At 39.7% G+C, this 17,896-nt stretch overlaps 4 protein-coding genes across 4 annotated transcripts; all 4 read left to right on the plus strand.

The window, feature by feature from the left end:
• The first annotated feature begins 465 nt into the window (after positions 1-465).
• LOC133576809 (protocadherin beta-15-like) lies at positions 466-4,057 on the plus strand. Its single transcript, XM_061930150.1, has 2 exons — positions 466-2,859; positions 3,941-4,057. The coding sequence occupies exons 1-2, from the start codon at positions 466-468 to the stop codon at positions 4,055-4,057; spliced, it is 2,511 nt and encodes an 836-aa protein (XP_061786134.1).
• A 1,825-nt stretch (positions 4,058-5,882) lies between these two features.
• LOC133576808 (protocadherin beta-15-like) lies at positions 5,883-8,352 on the plus strand. The gene has a single exon (XM_061930149.1). The coding sequence runs from the start codon at positions 5,920-5,922 to the stop codon at positions 8,350-8,352; it is 2,433 nt and encodes an 810-aa protein (XP_061786133.1). The 5' UTR covers positions 5,883-5,919.
• Positions 8,353-9,946: 1,594 nt separating this feature from the next.
• Positions 9,947-14,788, plus strand: LOC133576807 (protocadherin beta-16-like). Its single transcript, XM_061930148.1, has 2 exons — positions 9,947-12,372; positions 14,738-14,788. The coding sequence occupies exons 1-2, from the start codon at positions 9,979-9,981 to the stop codon at positions 14,786-14,788; spliced, it is 2,445 nt and encodes an 814-aa protein (XP_061786132.1). The 5' UTR covers positions 9,947-9,978.
• A 157-nt stretch (positions 14,789-14,945) lies between these two features.
• LOC133576806 (protocadherin beta-16-like) lies at positions 14,946-17,736 on the plus strand. Its single transcript, XM_061930146.1, has 2 exons — positions 14,946-17,339; positions 17,713-17,736. The coding sequence occupies exons 1-2, from the start codon at positions 14,946-14,948 to the stop codon at positions 17,734-17,736; spliced, it is 2,418 nt and encodes an 805-aa protein (XP_061786130.1).
• Positions 17,737-17,896: the final 160 nt, after the last annotated feature.

The raw sequence follows: 17,896 nt of genomic DNA on the forward strand, positions 1-17,896 counted from the left end.
AGTAAGATAACATGATAATTGTGTAATGTTTTAATTATTTAAAGACGTGATTTTAAAGATGTGTATACATTTTTTTTAACTCTTTTTGAATATTAAACAAGTATCTAAGGTCTCGGACGATTGCGGAATAATGGTCAGAAGTAGCAAAGAGAAAGACTGAAACAGAAGTCATTATTAAAGCGGACGATAGCTGTAAAAAAAACTATTTTCTCTCATTATTGTATCTTGATATGAATACAGCAGCAAATATATGACAACCGCAATTTTCTTACAGTGCACATGGTGTCAGTAGAGACCAGCAGCAGATTCATGCAGGCTTCGTTTGTGCTGTGCAACACTCATTGTTGGATTCTAGTGTTCTTCAGAGCGTTAAAGGAAGAGGACTAAGGCAAAAGGGGTTCTTAATGGTCGAATGAGCTTTTGAAAATTGGAATTGTGGTGCATTTTGTGCGTTAATATCAGAGGATGGCGCACACACGTCGCATTGTTCACAGCTGCAGCTTCATCTTTTTCTTTGTTCTGCTCGATTGTGCACACGGGGACCTGAGCTATTCTGTACAAGAGGAGCTGAAACGCGGATCTATCATTGGAAATATCGCCAAGGATCTCGGATTGGAGGTGGGGAAACTGTCTGCTCGCAAGCCTCGTGTCGACATGGAAAGAAATGACAAACAGTATTGCGGAATAAACCTCCGGACAGGAGATTTAATTGTTGCTGACAGGATCGACCGAGAGGAGCATTGCGGTGAAAAACCTTCCTGTGTTCTAAGATTTGATCTGCTGCTGGAGAATCCTTTAGAACTACACAAGTTGTCTCTGCAAGTGCAGGACGTGAATGACAATGCGCCAATGTTCCCTAAAGATGTTGTGAGGCTGGAAATTAGTGAGTCAGCTGACAAAGGAGCTAAATATCGCCTTAATGCAGCAAATGATGCAGATATCGGCACAAATTCTGTGCAAAGGTACATTTTACAACAAAATGCTAATTTTCTGTTTCATATTCAGACAACCAATTCTGGCAGTAAATTCGGTGAGCTGATTTTGGATAAGGAATTAGACAGAGAAGAACAGCAGGATTTAAAATTACTCCTTACGGCAGTGGATGGTGGTTCTCCTCCCAGATCTGGTACAGTAGTCATACATATCATTGTACTTGATGCTAATGACAACGCCCCAGTTTTTACTCAGGCTGTTTATACATCATCCGTCAAAGAAGACGCCGCACTTAAAACACCAGTTATTACTGTGAGCGCATCAGATGCAGACGAGGGTGTAAATGGCGAAGTAACATACGAGTTCAGCAAAATGTCTGATAAATCACGAAAAATGTTTTCTCTCAATGATAAAACCGGAGAAATATTTGTTATAGGCGAGATTGATTATGAAGAGGGATCAACGCATGAATTGTTTGTCGAAGCAAAAGATGGTTATGGACTTTCTTCTGAGACAAAAGTCGTAATTAATATAAATGATGTAAATGACAATGCTCCTGTGATCAATTTAAAGTCACTGTCTAATCCAGTACCAGAGAATGTGTCACCTGGTACAGAGGTGGGCATCATTAACGTTCAGGACAGAGACTCTGAGAAGAACGGACAGGTCCGCTGTTCCCTTCAACAAAATATCCCCTTTAAGTTAGTTCCTTCTATTAAAAACTATTATTCTCTGGTGACTACTGGAAAACTGGACCGTGAACTAGTGTCTGATTACAACATTACAATCAGTGCCACTGACGAGGGATCTCCTTCTCTGTCTTCCTTTAAAAGTCTTCACTTATCTGTAGCAGACATCAACGACAACCCACCTGTGTTTGAGGAACAGTCCTACAGCGCATATGTGAGTGAAAATAACAAAGCTGGCTCCACTTTATGTTCCGTTAAAGCTCGAGACCCCGACTGGAGACAGAACGGTACCGTGATTTATTCTCTGTTAGCTGCTGAGGTGAACGGTGCCTCGGTGTCTTCCTATGTATCTGTTAACGGAGACACAGGTGTGATCCACGCTGTCAGGTCGTTTGATTATGAACACCTGAGGAGTTTTAAAGTCCACGTCATGGCCAGAGACAACGGTTCTCCTCCGTTGAGCAGCAACGTGAGCGTCAGTGTGTTCATATCGGATGTTAATGACAACTCTCCTCAGATACTGTACCCCTCCCCAGAGGGTAACTCCTTCATGACCGAGCTGGTCCCCAAAGCTGCACACGGAGGCTCTGTGGTGTCCAAAGTGATAGCGGTGGATGCAGACTCCGGACAGAACGCCTGGCTGTCCTATCATATAGTCAAGTCCACTGATCCGGGACTTTTCACCATTGGTCTCCACAGTGGAGAGATCAGGACCCAGCGGGACATTTCTGAATCTGACAGCATGAAACAGAACCTGATTGTGGCAGTGAAAGATAACGGACAGCCCCCTCTCTCTGCCACCTGCTCCATGTATTTACTTATTTCTGATAACTTGGCTGAGGTCCCAGAACTGAAGGACATTTCTTATGAGGAGAAGAATTCCAAACTGACGTCTTATCTGATCATCGCGCTCGTGTCTGTGTCCACCTTCTTTCTGACCTTCATCATCATCGTCCTGGGTGTGAGGTTTTGTCGCAGGAGAAAGCCCAGACTGTTGTTTGATGGAGCAGTTGCCATCCCCAGCGCGTATCTGCCTCCTAATTACGCAGATGTTGATGGCACAGGAACTTTACGCAGCACCTACAACTATGACGCCTACTTGACAACAGGTTCTAGAACCAGTGACTTTAAGTTTGTGTCTTCTTACAATGACAACACGCTGCCTGCTGACCAGACTCTGAGGAAAAGTCCTTCTGACTTTGTTGATGATCTTCATGATTCTTTCGACCCTTTGGAGGTAGGACCATTTTGCGATTTTATGACAATGCCTGAATAAGTGCACTTATTGTTTAGGAAGGACAATATTTATAGATTGATTATCATGGCAGTTTCTTGAGCAACATTATTATCATGGTTTGATATTACTCATGTCCTATTGCATAATTTCATGTCAAGATATAATTTTTCGTAGGTGACAATTGCTGAAAAGCTAAAGAAAGACTAAAATGACACATTTATAACCTTTTTGTCATGGCTTTGCTTGTGTGGTCGCTTTTGTTTATTCGGTTGTGACTTGAGAAGTACTGGTTGTACATTTACGATTTTAATCATTTTTTTTGATGCTATGCATTGTCAACCAACATTGTTAATCAAAAACTTTATATATATTTTTGTATATAATTGTGTGGTATTGTCTCAATTATCTGCTTTAGCAATGGTTGTGGACACAGATAGTGACATTTATCCTTTTTGTTTAAGTCTGACTGAAATAGACATTACGGTTCATGTAATTTGTTTTGCAATTTAAGTGTTCTATTAATTTTAGGTTTGTCAAATGCTGCAGGTTTTTGGATGTTGTACAGTATCAAACTTTGGACCTTTGTATTTTATTTTGTATTTTTTAAATAACACTGTGGTAATGACAAATAGGTTTTCCATGTATGTTCCTCTGAATGCCGAGGGAACTGTGAATCTGAAAAAAAAAAAACATCAGGCACTGAAAACATATACTTAATTGTAAAAATCATATTTATGAAAGTAAAAACACATTTACTCAGTTTACAAAAATCGTTTTACAAGTTATAATTTTTTTTACTATTTGTTTTCTGAAAAGTTAACAGGTTTGGACTTAACTAAACATGTTTTTGCTGGTTACTGGGCACATTGTTTTTGACAAAATGTTTACAAAAGATCTAAGGTATAGTATGATTTATTATCGTACATCAGACAATTGTGGTATATATGCTACAAGGTCTCTCTACACTTTCCTATTCATTGGTAGGCCTTTATATATATATATTTTTTTAAATATTTTGTGCACTTTGAGTTTAGTGTCAATTATCATCTTTAAATTTAATCATTGTAATCATCAACTGAAGCTTCGCCAAGTGGGCTGGAGTTTTGACTACCAGCTGTTGAAAGGGAGTATGAAGTTCCCCCCTTTAGAGGTTTTTGAGGATGGTTGGCTTCAGATCTCGCTGTCCTTGTTCAATTGAGACTTTGAGTGTGGAAATGTTTTCTTTTTGCACTTTTGAACTGGTGGGAAATAGTTAAGGGTGCATCATGCACAGCAAGCGAAAATGCTGTAAATAACAAACAAACAAAAAAACATAAAAAAAGTTAAGTCAACATTTTTAAGAAGATGTTTAACTTGTATTTAAATACATATATTGTGTTAAAATGCAAGGAACGTAAACATGCAGTAGTCTGTCTTTATTCACAAGTCCTTTGGAAAACTAGCAAATTATGACACATTCAGTATCGTTCAAATACAGATCATCCTATATGAACATTTACATTTACACAACATTACATTTCGCAAAATGTGGTAATTTTTTGTAATTTTCTGTTTTATAAATCTTATAGGTCTACAGTAAAAAAAAAAAAAAACTAAGTTGCCCAGGTGTAATCTGACAGCATTTATTGGTGATCTATTTAGGGTGTTCCACCTTCTTTGACCAAGTCACCTGGGATAGACTCCATCATGACTCTGAGTGAAAACAGACACATAGAATAGAAAGTACTTTATTGATCTCTGGGGGAAATTCAGCACCACAGTTCGCTCACGATAGAAAATAATAATAATAAATAATAATAAACAATACAATATACATAATATATAATATATGAGTAATATAATTATATTCTACATTTAAGTGCAGTCAAGGAACATGTGCATTATACAGTCTGATGGCTGTCGGTATGAAGGACCTCCTGTGTCGTTCCGTGTTGCATTTTGGGAGTCTGAGCCTTCCACTGAACGTGCTCATTCTCTCCGCAATGTCCGAGTGTTGCGGGTGGGAGGTGTTGTCCATAATGGCTAGGAGTTTTGCTAGACTTCTCCTCTCTGACACCACCGCCAGAGAGTCTAGCTCTACTCCCACCACGTTACTGGCCTTCTCTACCAACTTGTCCAGTCTGGAATCTTCATTATGTCGCTTTTGCGTTGAAAATTGTGTTATTTTCTTATCTTGCACCTGCTCTAACCACTAACGACATAGATCTTTTAACATTGACCTTGTTTTCTTTTTTTCTCTGATAGGAAAAAAAAACCTGCCTATTTGTAAAGCTTCCTGTTCTATATGGATCAATAGTGTATACTTCATTGATTTGGCTTTGGGGCTGAAACCAGCTGTTTTTTTAAATATTATTTTTAAAGTCACTTTGTTTTTATCTTGCTTTTCCTTCCTATAATTATATCAAAACGTTCCCCTAATTACTCTGTATATGCTTTGTAAAATTTCTGAATTAATTGAATTTTTTTGTAAATATATATTTTTAAAAGAACATTTCTAAGCTAAACATGCAGACCATTCAATTTTAGGCTTTAAGAAGGAAGCTGGCAAGATGTAACCGCCTGAATATTTTAGTAGTCCACTGTTGTACAACAGTGAGAAAACATGATTATTGTGTAATGTTTTAATTCTTTAAAGACATGATTTTAAAAATGTGTATATATATATATATTTTAACTCTTTTTGAATATTAAACAATTATCTAAGGTCTCGGACATTTGCAGAATAATGGTCAGAATAGCAAAGAGAAAGACTGAATCATAAATCATTATTAAAGCGGATGATAGCTGTACAAAAAACTATATTCTCTCATTATTGATTCTTGATAATGATACAATGCAGCATATATATGACAACCGCAATTTTCTTACAGTGCACATGGTGTCAGTAGAGACCAGCAGCAGATTCATGCAGGCTTTGTTTGTGCTGTGCAACACTCATTGTTGGATTCTAGTGTTCTTTATAGCGTTGAAGGAGGAGGACTAAGGAAAAGGGTTTTTTAGTGGTCGAAAGACCTTTTGAAAATTGGAAGTGTGTTGCATTTTGTGCGTTAATATCAGAGGATGGCGCACACACGTCACATTGTTCACAGCTGCAGCTTCATCTTTTTCTTTGTTCTGCTCGATTACGCACACGGGGACCTGAGCTATTCTGTACAAGAGGAGCTGAAACGCGGATCTATCATTGGAAATATCGCCAAGGATCTCGGATTGGAGGTGGGGAAACTGTCTGCTCGCAAGCCTCGTGTCGACATGGAAAGAAATGACAAACAGTATTGCGGAATAAACCTCCGGACAGGAGATTTAATGGTTGCTGACAGGATCGACCGAGAGGAGCATTGCGGTGAAAAACCTTCATGTGTTCTAAGATTTGATCTGCTGTTGGAGAATCCTTTGGAACTACACAAGTTGTCTCTGCAAGTGCAGGACGTGAATGACAATGCGCCGATTTTCCCTAATGATGTTGTGAGGCTGGAAATTAGTGAGTTAGCTGTCAAAGGAGCTAAATATCGCCTTAATGCAGCAAATGATGCAGATATCGGCACAAATTCTGTTCAAAGGTACATTTTACAACGGAATGCTAATTTTGTGTTCCATATTCAGACAACCAATTCTGGCAGTAAATACGGTGAGCTGATTTTGGATAAGGAATTAGACAGAGAAGAACAGCAGGAATTAAAATTACTCCTTACAGCAGTGGATGGTGGTTCTCCTCCCAGATCTGGTACAGTAGTCATACATATCATTGTACTTGATGCTAATGACAACGCCCCAGTTTTTACTCAGGCTGTTTATGCATCATCTGTCAAAGAAGACGCCGCACTTAAAACACTAGTTATTACTGTGAGTGCATCAGATGCAGACGAGGGTGTAAATGGCGAAGTAACATACCAGTTCAGCAGAATGTCTGATAAGTCACGAAATATTTTTTCTCTCAGTGATAAAACCGGAGAAATATTTGTTATAAGCGAGATTGATTATGAAGAGGGATCGACACATGAAGTGTATGTCGAAGCAAAAGATGGATATGGACTTTCTTCTGAGACAAAAGTTGTAATTAATATAAATGATGTAAATGACAACGCCCCTGTGATCAATTTAAAGTCACTGTCTAATCCAGTACCAGAAAATGTGTCACCTGGTACAGAGGTGGGCATCATTAATGTTCAGGACAGAGACTCTGAGAAGAATGGCCAAGTCCGCTGCTCTCTTCAGCAAAATGTCCCTTTTAAATTAGTTCCTTCAATTAAAAACTATTATTCTCTGGTGACTGTTGGACAACTGGACCGTGAACTAGTGTCTGATTACAACATTACAATCAGTGCCACTGATGAGGGCTCTCCTCCTCTGTCCTCCTCGAAAAGTCTCCTTTTATCTGTAGCAGACATCAATGACAACCCACCTGTGTTTGAGGAACAGTCCTACAGTGCATATGTGAGTGAAAATAACAAAGCTGGCTCCACTTTATGTTCCGTTAAAGCTCGAGACCCCGACTGGAGACAGAACGGTACCGTGATTTATTCTCTGTTAGCCACTGAGGTGAACGGTGCCCCAATGTCCTCCTATGTATCTGTTAACGGAGACACAGGTGTGATCCATGCTGTCAGGTCATTTGATTACGAACACTTGAGGAGTTTTAAAGTCCACGTCATGGCCAGAGACAACGGTTCTCCTCCACTGAGCAGCAACGTGAGCGTCAGTGTGTTCATATCGGATGTGAATGACAACTCTCCGCAGATACTGTACCCCTCCCCAGAGGGTAACTCTTTCATGACAGAGCTGGTCCCCAAAGCTGCACACGGAGGCTCTGTGGTGTCCAAAGTGATAGCGGTGGACTCGGACTCCGGACAAAATGCCTGGCTGTCCTATCATATAGTCAAGTCCACTGATCCAGGACTTTTCACCATCGGTCTCCACAGTGGCGAGATCAGGACCCAGCGGGACATTTCTGAATCTGACAGCATGAAACAGAACCTGATTGTGGCAGTGAAAGATAACGGACAGCCGCCTCTCTCTGCCACCTGTTCCATGTATTTACTTATTTCTGATAACCTGGCCGAGGTCCCAGAACTGAAGGACATTTCTTATGACGAGAAGAATTCCAAGCTGACGTCTTATCTGATCATCGCGCTGGTGTCTGTGTCCACCTTCTTTCTGACCTTCATCATCATCGTCCTGGGAGTGAGGTTTTGTCGCAGGAGAAAGCCCAGACTGTTGTTTGATGGAGCAGTTGCCATCCCCAGTGCGTATCTGCCTCCTAATTACGCAGATGTTGATGGCACAGGAACTTTACGCAGTACCTACAACTATGACGCCTACTTGACAACAGGTTCTAGAACCAGTGACTTTAAGTTTGTTTCTACTTACAACGACAACACGCTGCCTGCTGACCAGACTCTGAGGAAAAGTCCTTCTGACTTTGATGATGATCTTCCTCATTCTTTTGACCTTTTGGAGGTAAGAACCTTTTGCAATGTCATGTCAATGTCCGGATAAATTCATAGAGTAATTATCATGGCAGTTTCTTGAGCAATATTGTTATCATGATTTTATCAAACTGATGTCCTATATAAAGTTTTGTGTCACAATATCATTTTTCTGAGATGAAAAGTTCTAAAAAGCTGAAAAAAGACTAAAGTGACACATTGATAACCTGTTTTGCAATGGCTTTGCTTGTCAGGTTGATTTATTTATGCTGGTTGTGACTTGAGAATAATGGATAACACAATTCTATTTTTTTACAATGCTTACTGAAGCTATTCTTCTTCTATTAACATCATTCATCACGATCGCCATAGTTTTTATTATTGTGTGATTTCGGTAACATATCAGCTTGAGCGATGTCTATGGACACTTTGGACCTTCTGACTGTAATAGTCGAAATGGCCTATTTATTATTTTTTTGCAAATGAGGTGTTGTACTCATTTTGTTTGTGTAAAATGCTTTTGTCTTTTGGATGTTGAACATCATCAAACATTGGACTGTGCCTTACAGGTAATTATTGGATTTTCCTCTGATTGCAGAGGGAACTGCGAATCCAAAAAAAAAAAAAGCCAACTAAAAATATACTATATTGTAACAAACATAGTTTTTTAAGTAAAAACACATTCATTCAGTTTACTCAAAATCGTTTTACCAGTTCTAATCATATTTTATTTTTTTTCCTTCTGAAATGTTGACAGGTTTGACCATGGGTAAAAATGTTTTTGCTGGTTACTAGTCACATTGTTTAAGACACAACTATTTCAAATGACCCAAACTAGTGTAAATTGATACCGTACACCAGACAAACGTGCCATACATGTTAAAAGTTTTGTCTTCACTTTCATATCTAATGATAGGCCTTTACTAATACGCATTATCATTTTGTACACTTTGAGAATAGTGTATACATTATTAGTTTTTAATTGTATAATTTTAATCATCAACTGAAGATAAACAGTGTGCTCTTTTCTTACCACCAGCTGTTGAAAATCACAGGTGAAGTAAATTAATATTTTTACAAAACTACATGTGAGCTATATTTATTACTTGAATCATATTTTTTGGTAAATTGTTGAAAAATAACTCTTAAATACTGCAGTTGTAGCAAAATCCTTCTCTGTCCATGGTGATGAAGTATTTGGGCTTTATCTTTTCTGTATCTTCAGCATTTTCCCTAATTTCTAATTTTGTATGTAGAGCAAAAAATAGGTAATAGTACTAACCTTGCAGTTACATTTGCTCTGGAATTTAAATTGCTATTAATGTCGTGTTGTGCCTACAACACCAACACTCATAATTGGCATTTATAAATATATACATATATGTCAGAAATTATACATATCCACATTTAAATGTTAGGTTTTTGATAATATTTTAATATTTTGACAGCAACTGGAAGTCATGTCGATTAAGTCACTCTAGGGGTCAGTGTGGTATCATGAACAGGAGCTGTTCAACCTGCTCTCACACTGAATTTAAGTCAGTCGCAAAACCGAGATTTTTTATTTTGTGTTGGGTGTATCTGGTCGACACGTCTACCACAGTATAAGAGACTGTGGTTATTAGTGGAGGTCATATTCATAGTTTTGCTCATCTGCTGCCGAATTTGAAGTGATTTATTTTTGTTTTTGGATAAAATGAAGAACAAAAGATTTGTGTCCTGTGGCTACTGCCTCGCCTTTCTTTTTCATTTCCTTCACATCGTCAATGGAGACTTGAGCTACTCTATACCAGAGGAGATGAAACGTGGATCTGTAATTGGGAACATCGCCAAGGATTTTGGACTCAATTTGGGCCAGTTATTTGCTCGTAAAGCACGTATCAATCCTGTGGACAACAATGTTCAGCACTGCGGCATCAACCCCAACAATGGTGACTTGATTGTTCAGGAGAGGATCGACAGAGAAGGGCTTTGTGGCAAAAAGGCTTCATGTGTTCTCAAACAAGAATTTGTGCAGGAAAATCCATTAGAGCTGCATCAAATTAATATCCGTGTTTTAGATATTAATGATAATTCACCACAGTTTAACGAAGATTCAGTTAAATTAGAAATTCAGGAATCTGCGGTAAAGGGTGCTCGTTTTCTTCTTGGGGAAGCACATGATGGAGACATCGGTGAAAATTCTGTTCAAAGCTACACTTTACAGCAGAATGATCATTTCAGATTAAATGTAAACACTAAACCAGGTGGACGGAAGTACTGTGAATTGGTCTTAGACAAAGAACTAGATAGAGAAGATGAAAAAGACATCTTGCTCTCGCTGACTGCATATGATGGCGGCTCTCCTCAGAGATCAGGTACAGTAGTCATACATGTCACTGTGCTGGATGCTAATGATAATGTACCAGTGTTTAGTCAGACAGTCTATAAAGCCAGTCTGCCTGAAAACTCTCCTCTTGATACATTGGTGATCACAGTGAGTGCAAGTGATGCAGATGAAGGATTAAATAGTGAAATTACATATGCATTTGATCATGTTTCTGATGACAATATTAATGTATTTACATTGCATCCCAAAACTGGAGATGTTAGAGTTGCTGGTGTTGTTGATTATGAGAAAATGTCATCCTATGAAATGCAAATAAGTGCTAAAGATGGTCTTGGATTAGTGTCTTATTCAACATTATATATTGATCTTACTGATGTAAATGACAATACTCCTGTTATATTGCTGAATACCCTGTCAAATCCAGTACCAGAGAATGTGTCACCTGGTACAGAGGTGGGCATCATTAATGTTCAGGACAGAGACTCTGAGCAGAACGGACAGGTCCGCTGCTCCATTGAACAAAATGTCCCCTTTAAGTTAGTTTCTTCTATTAAAAACTATTATTCTCTGGTGACTACTGGACAACTGGACCGTGAACTAGTGTCTGATTACAACATTACAATCAGTGCCACTGACGAGGGCTCTCCTCCTCTGTCCTCCTCTAAAAGTCTTCACTTATCTGTAGCAGACATCAACGACAACCCACCTGTGTTTGAGGAACAGTCTTACAGCGCATATGTGAGTGAAAATAACAAAGCTGGCTCCACTTTATGTTCCGTTAGTGCTCGAGACCCCGACTGGAGACAGAACGGTACAGTGATTTATTCTCTGTTAGCCGCTGAGGTGAACGGTGCCCCGGTGTCCTCCTATGTGTCTGTTAATGGAGACACAGGTGTGATCCACGCTGTCAGGTTGTTTGATTACGAACACTTGAGGAGTATTAAAGTCCACGTCATGGCCAGAGACAACGGTTCTCCTCCGCTGAGCAGCAACGTGAGCGTCAGTGTGTTCATATCGGATGTGAATGACAACTCTCCTCAGATACTGTACCCCTCCCCAGAGGGTAACTCCTTCATGACTGAGCTGGTCCCCAAAGCTGCACATGGAGGCTCTGTGGTGTCCAAAGTGATAGCGGTGGACGCAGACTCCGGACAGAATGCCTGGCTGTCTTATCATATAGTCAAGTCCACTGATCCGGGACTTTTCACCATTGGTCTCCACAGTGGAGAGATCAGGACCCAGCGGGACATTTCTGAATCTGACAGCATGAAACAGAACCTGATTGTGGCAGTCAAAGATAACGGACAGCCCCCTCTCTCTGCCACCTGCTCCATGTATTTACTTATTTCTGACAACTTGGCTGAGGTCCCAGAACTGAAGGACATTTCTTATGAGGAGAAGAATTCCAAACTGACGTCTTATCTCATCATCGCGCTGGTGTCTGTGTCTACCTTCTTTCTGACCTTCATCATCATCGTCCTGGGCGTGAGGTTTTGTCGCAGGAGAAAGCCCAGACTGTTGTTTGATGGAGCAGTTGCCATCCCCAGCGCATATCTGCCTCCTAATTACGCAGATGTTGACGGCACAGGAACTTTACGCAGCACCTACAACTATGACGCCTACTTGACAACAGGTTCTAGAACCAGTGACTTTAAGTTTGTGTCTTCTTACAATGACAACATGCTGCCTGCTGACCAAACTCTGAGGAAAAGTCCTTCTGACTTTGTTGATGATCTTCATGATTCTTTCGACCCTTTGGAGGTAGGAACCTTTTGTGTTTTAATGACAATGCTTGGATACAGTAACTCATATTTTGAGAAGTTCAATATTGATTTAATGACTATAGTGGCAGTTCTTTGGGCGATACTGTTTTCATGGTTTGAATATACTGAGTCTTATATAAAGTTTTGTCTCAAGATATAATTTTTCTGAAATGACAAATCCTGAAAAGCTGAAAAAAGACTAAAGTCACACATTCATAACATGTTGTCATGGTTTCGCTTGAGTGGGTGCTTTTGATTATCTCAGTTGTGACTTGAAAATATCTGTATGCAGATTTGTGTCATACTTGTTGATGCTATGCTTCAGCAATCTGTAATATCCATTAGGATCTTCATATGTTTCATCCTTGTGTGAGTTTTCTGCAATTATTAGCTTGAGCAATGTCTATGGACACACATACTGAGCTTTGACCTTTTTACGTTGGTCTTCTTGCAATAGTCATAATGGTTTATTTAATTTTGAATTGAAATGAATTGTCTTATTTTTTTCAAACCTGCACAGTACAACACACTTTTTTTTTTTTTTTTTTTACATTTTGGCAGAGACATTTATGCAATTTGATTTGGAAATGAAGTTGTATCACTCATTTTTTTTTTTTTTTAAATGCTTACATATGCCTTTGTGTTTCGTGCAGCATCAATCACTGGACTGTGGTTTGCAGTAATATGGTGGTAAACACTACTAGTTATGTTGTGTATTTTCATCTGAAATCCAGAGGAGGTGAGACTCTGGGGAAAAAGAAAAAAAATCAGACAACTAAAACCATCTACTTAATTGTAAAATTCTTATTTATGACCGTAAAAAACACATTTACTCAGTTTACTCAACATTGTTTTACCAGTTTTAATCATATTTTACTATTTTGTTTTCTTGTTGCCAGGTTTGGCCATGGGTAAAAGTGATTTTGCTGGTTATTGATCACGTTGTTTTTGACAAAACGTTTACAAATGATCCAATGTAGTGTAAATTAATGTCCTACACCAGACAAACGTGCTATGTATGCTACAAGTTCTGTCTTCACTTACATATATACTGACAAGCCTTTACTAATAGATTTAGATTTAGATTTAGATTTATTGGTCCCCTTGGGGAAATTCATTGTCACTGCCGTACATTTAAACACTAGACATTACACATCACACACAAAAAAAAAATAACAAAAAGACATCATACACGACTAACACACATTTACAGGCTTGTCAGACAGGTCGGCCGGGCCTGCTGTTAAGGGCGGCTATAGCTGCAGGGATAAGGCTTTTCCTGAGGCGGGCTCTCCGGAATTTGATAGTTCTGTACCTGCGCCCTGATGGTAGTGGGATGATGTATTGGTGTAGTGGGTGAGTGATATCCTGGACTATTGTTTTTGCCAGTCGGGTGATGGACCTGTGGTTTAAGTCTGAAATGTTGGGTGTGGGAAGGCCGATGATTTTAGCTGCTATGTTTGTAATGCGTGTGAGTTTGGTCTGGTTGGTTACAGAAAGCATGGTGAAAAAACATGTGGAACAGTACAGAAGGATGGGTTGAACAATGCTTTGGTAAAGTAATAACAGGAGATGAGGTGCAACGTATAGTCCTTTAAGTTTTCGGATGGCTGACAGTCTTTGTTGACTTCTTTTTTGAATGTCCGTGGTGTGCTGATCAAAGGTGAGTTTATTGTCCAAGGTTATGCCCAGGTATTTAAAAGTGTCAACTGTTTTAACTGTTTGTTAATATGCATATGACAATATGCATTATCATTTTGTACACTTTGATAATAGTGTATTGATTTTTAGTTTTAAATTGTATCATTGTAATCATCACCTGAAGCTAAACAGAGTGTGCTCTATTTCTGACTACTAGCTGTTGAAAATCACAGGTGAAATAAATTGACCTTTTTACAAAACTGCCTGTGACCTATATGTATCACTTGAATCAAATATGCTGGTAAATTGTTGAAAAGTTACTCTTAAATACTGCAGTTGTCGCAACCTCATTCTTTGTCCACGGTGCTGAATGTTTGTTCCTTATTTTTTCTGTATCTTCAACATTTTCACTGCCTTCTATTTTCATATGTCAAGTATATACAGTAGTTTATTTTTAGTTATCTTTGCTCTCGAAATTAAGTTCCTCGTAATTGCCTGCAACGACAACACAAATAGTTAACATGTACTGTGTATGTATTTTGGAAATTATACAGAACCACAATTACATTTAAGGTTTTTGATTATCTTTTAAAATGTTGGCCGCCCGAATGCAGCTGAGATAGGCTCAAGCACCCTCCGCTACCCCGAACGGGACAAGCGGTAGGAAATGGATGGATGGATGTTGGCAGCAACTTGGTGTCATAACAATTAAGCCACTCTAGGGGTCAGTGTGGGACCATGAACAGGAGCTGTTCAACCTGCTCTCACACTGAATGTATGGCAGTTACACAAACGAGATTTTTGCTTTGTGTTGGGCGTCCATGGTCGACATGTCTGCCACAGTGTAAGAAACTGTGGTTAGTAGTGGAGGTCACATTCATATTTTTGCTGGGCTTCTACCGAATTTGAAGAGGTTTATTTGTTGATCCAATGGAAAACAAAAGATCTGTGTCCTGTGGCTACTGCCTCGCCTTTCTTTTCCTGTTCCTCCACACCATCAACGGAGACGTGAGCTACTCTATACCAGAGGAGATGAAACGTGGATCTGTCATTGGGAAAATCGCCAAAGATTTGGGACTTGATTTGGGCCAGTTTTCTGCTCGTAAGGCACGCATTGATCCTGAGGACAACAACATTCAGCACTGCGGCATCAACCTCAACAATGGTGACTTGATTGTTCAGGAGAGGATTGACAGAGAAGGGCTTTGTGGCAAAAAGGCTTCATGTGTTCTTAAACAAGAATTTGTGCTTGAAAATCCATTAGAGTTGCATCGTATTAATATTCGTGTTGTAGATATTAATGATAATTCACCCCAGTTCAAAGAGGATTCACTAAAATTAGAAATCCGAGAATCAGCAGTGAAGGGTGCTCGTTTTCTTCTCGGGGAAGCACATGATGGAGACATAGGAGAAAATGCTGTTCAAAGCTACACTTTGCAGCAGAATGATCATTTCAAATTAAATGTAAACACTAAACCAGGTGGACGGATGTACTGTGAATTGGTCTTAGACAAAGAATTAGATAGAGAAGATGAAAAAGACATTGTTCTCTCTCTGACAGCATATGATGGCGGCTCTCCTCGGAGATCAGGTACAGTAGTCATACATGTCACTGTGCTGGATGCTAATGATAATGTACCAGTGTTTAGTCAGACAGTCTATAAAGCCAGTCTGCCTGAAAACTCTCCTCTTGATACATTGGTGATCACAGTGAGTGCAAGTGATGCAGATGAAGGATTAAATAGTGAAATTTTATATGAATTTGATCATGTTTCTGATGACAATATTAATGTATTTACATTGCATCCCAAAACTGGAGATGTTAGAGTGGCTGGTGTTGTTGATTATGAGAAAATGTCATCCTATGAAATGCAAATAAGCGCTAAAGATGGTCTTGGATTAGTGTCTTATTCAACATTAATTATTGATCTTACTGATGTAAATGACAACCCTCCTGTGATTAATTTAAAGTCACTGTCTAGTCCAGTACCAGAGAATGTGTCACCTGGTACAGAGGTGGGCATCATTAATGTTCAGGACAGAGATTCTGAGATGAACGGACAAGTCCGCTGTTCCATTCAAGAAAATGTCCCCTTTAAGTTAGTTCCTTCTATTAAAAACTATTATTCTCTGGTGACTACTGGACAACTGGACCGTGAACTAGTGTCTGATTACAACATTACAATCAGTGCCACTGACGAGGGCTCTCTTCCTCTGTTCTCCTCTAAAAGTCTTCACTTATCTGTAGCAGACATCAACGACAACCCACCTGCGTTTGAGGAACAGTCCTACAGTGCATATGTGAGTGAAAATAACAAAGCTGGCTCCACTTTATGTTCCATTAGTGCTCGAGACCCTGACTGGAGACAAAACGGTACCGTGATTTATTCTCTGTTAGCCGCTGAGGTGAACGGTGCCCCGGTGTCCTCCTACGTGTCTGTTAACGGAGACACAGGTGTGATCCATGCTGTCAGGTCGTTTGATTACGAACACTTAAGGAATTTTAAAGTCCAGGTCATGGCCAGAGACAACGGTTCTCCTCCGCTGAGCAGCAACGTGAGCGTCAGTGTGTTCGTATCAGATGTGAATGACAACTCTCCTCAGATACTGTACCCCTCCCCAGAGGGTAACTCCTTCATGACCGAGCTGGTTCCCAAAGCTGCACATGGAGGTGCCGTGGTGTCCAAAGTGATAGCGGTGGACGCAGACTCCGGACAGAATGCCTGGCTGTCCTATCATATAGTCAAGTCCACTGATCCAGGACTTTTCACTATTGGTCTCCACAGTGGAGAGATCAGGACCCAGCGGGACATTTCTGAATCTGACAGCATGAAACAGAACCTGATTGTGGCAGTGAAAGATAACGGACAGCCCCCTCTCTCTGCCACCTGCTCCATGTATTTACTTATTTCTGACAACTTGGCTGAGGTGCCAGAACTGAAGGACATTTCTTATGACGAGAAGAATTCCAAACTGACGTCTTATCTGATCATCGCGCTGGTGTCTGTGTCCACCTTCTTTCTGACCTTCATCATCATCGTCCTGGGTGTGAGGTTTTGTCGCAGGAGAAAGCCCAGACTGTTGTTTGATGGAGCAGTTGCCATCCCCAGCGCGTATCTGCCTCCTAATTACGCAGATGTTGACGGCACAGGAACTTTACGCAGCACCTACAACTATGACGCCTACTTGACAACAGGTTCTAGAACCAGTGACTTCAAGTTTGTGTCTTCTTACAATGACAATACACTGCCCGCTGACCAGACTCTGAGGAAAAGTCCTTCTGACTTTGTTGATGATCTTCATGATGCCTTCGACCCTTTGGAGGTAGGAACCTTCAATATCATAGGCCATATTGTGCCAGTTAATCTTTTATATTTCACATTAAGTAATATTTATGTTTTAATTTGTTTATAGTCAAGTCATCTCTCAATACAGAGATTACAGTTTCTTGCAGACGATCTTTCTTATGGTTTTGATCTGCTTCCATATCAAAAAACTTCTATTCATCCATTGCCTACCGCTTGTCTCTTTCATTCTTGATTTAATACAGAGAAGCTCACTGCTTGAGCTATTGAACCGTTTCTGTTGGGATTTGCGTTTCATCAAAACATGTTTGTGTGGTCAGAGGTCACTGATATTGGATTTGATAAAAGGTTTTGCTGGCTCACAATACCCTTTCTTTGAAACTAATGTCCAGGCTCTTCCTCATTTCTATGCTTAACACATCCAAGAACGGTTTTATATTCTATGCTTGGTCATGATGTAACGGTATAGGATGTACTCTGCTTATTGCAACTCCAAAGTTGGGATAATTGTTTTGTATTGTTTTAAGTTACTAGTAAGACAATACATAAGATATAAGAAGAATATAAACAGTCCAG

The sequence above is a fragment of the Nerophis lumbriciformis genome, linkage group LG36, assembly GCF_033978685.3.
Source record: "Nerophis lumbriciformis linkage group LG36, RoL_Nlum_v2.1, whole genome shotgun sequence".
Classification (NCBI taxonomy): domain Eukaryota; kingdom Metazoa; phylum Chordata; class Actinopteri; order Syngnathiformes; family Syngnathidae; genus Nerophis; species Nerophis lumbriciformis.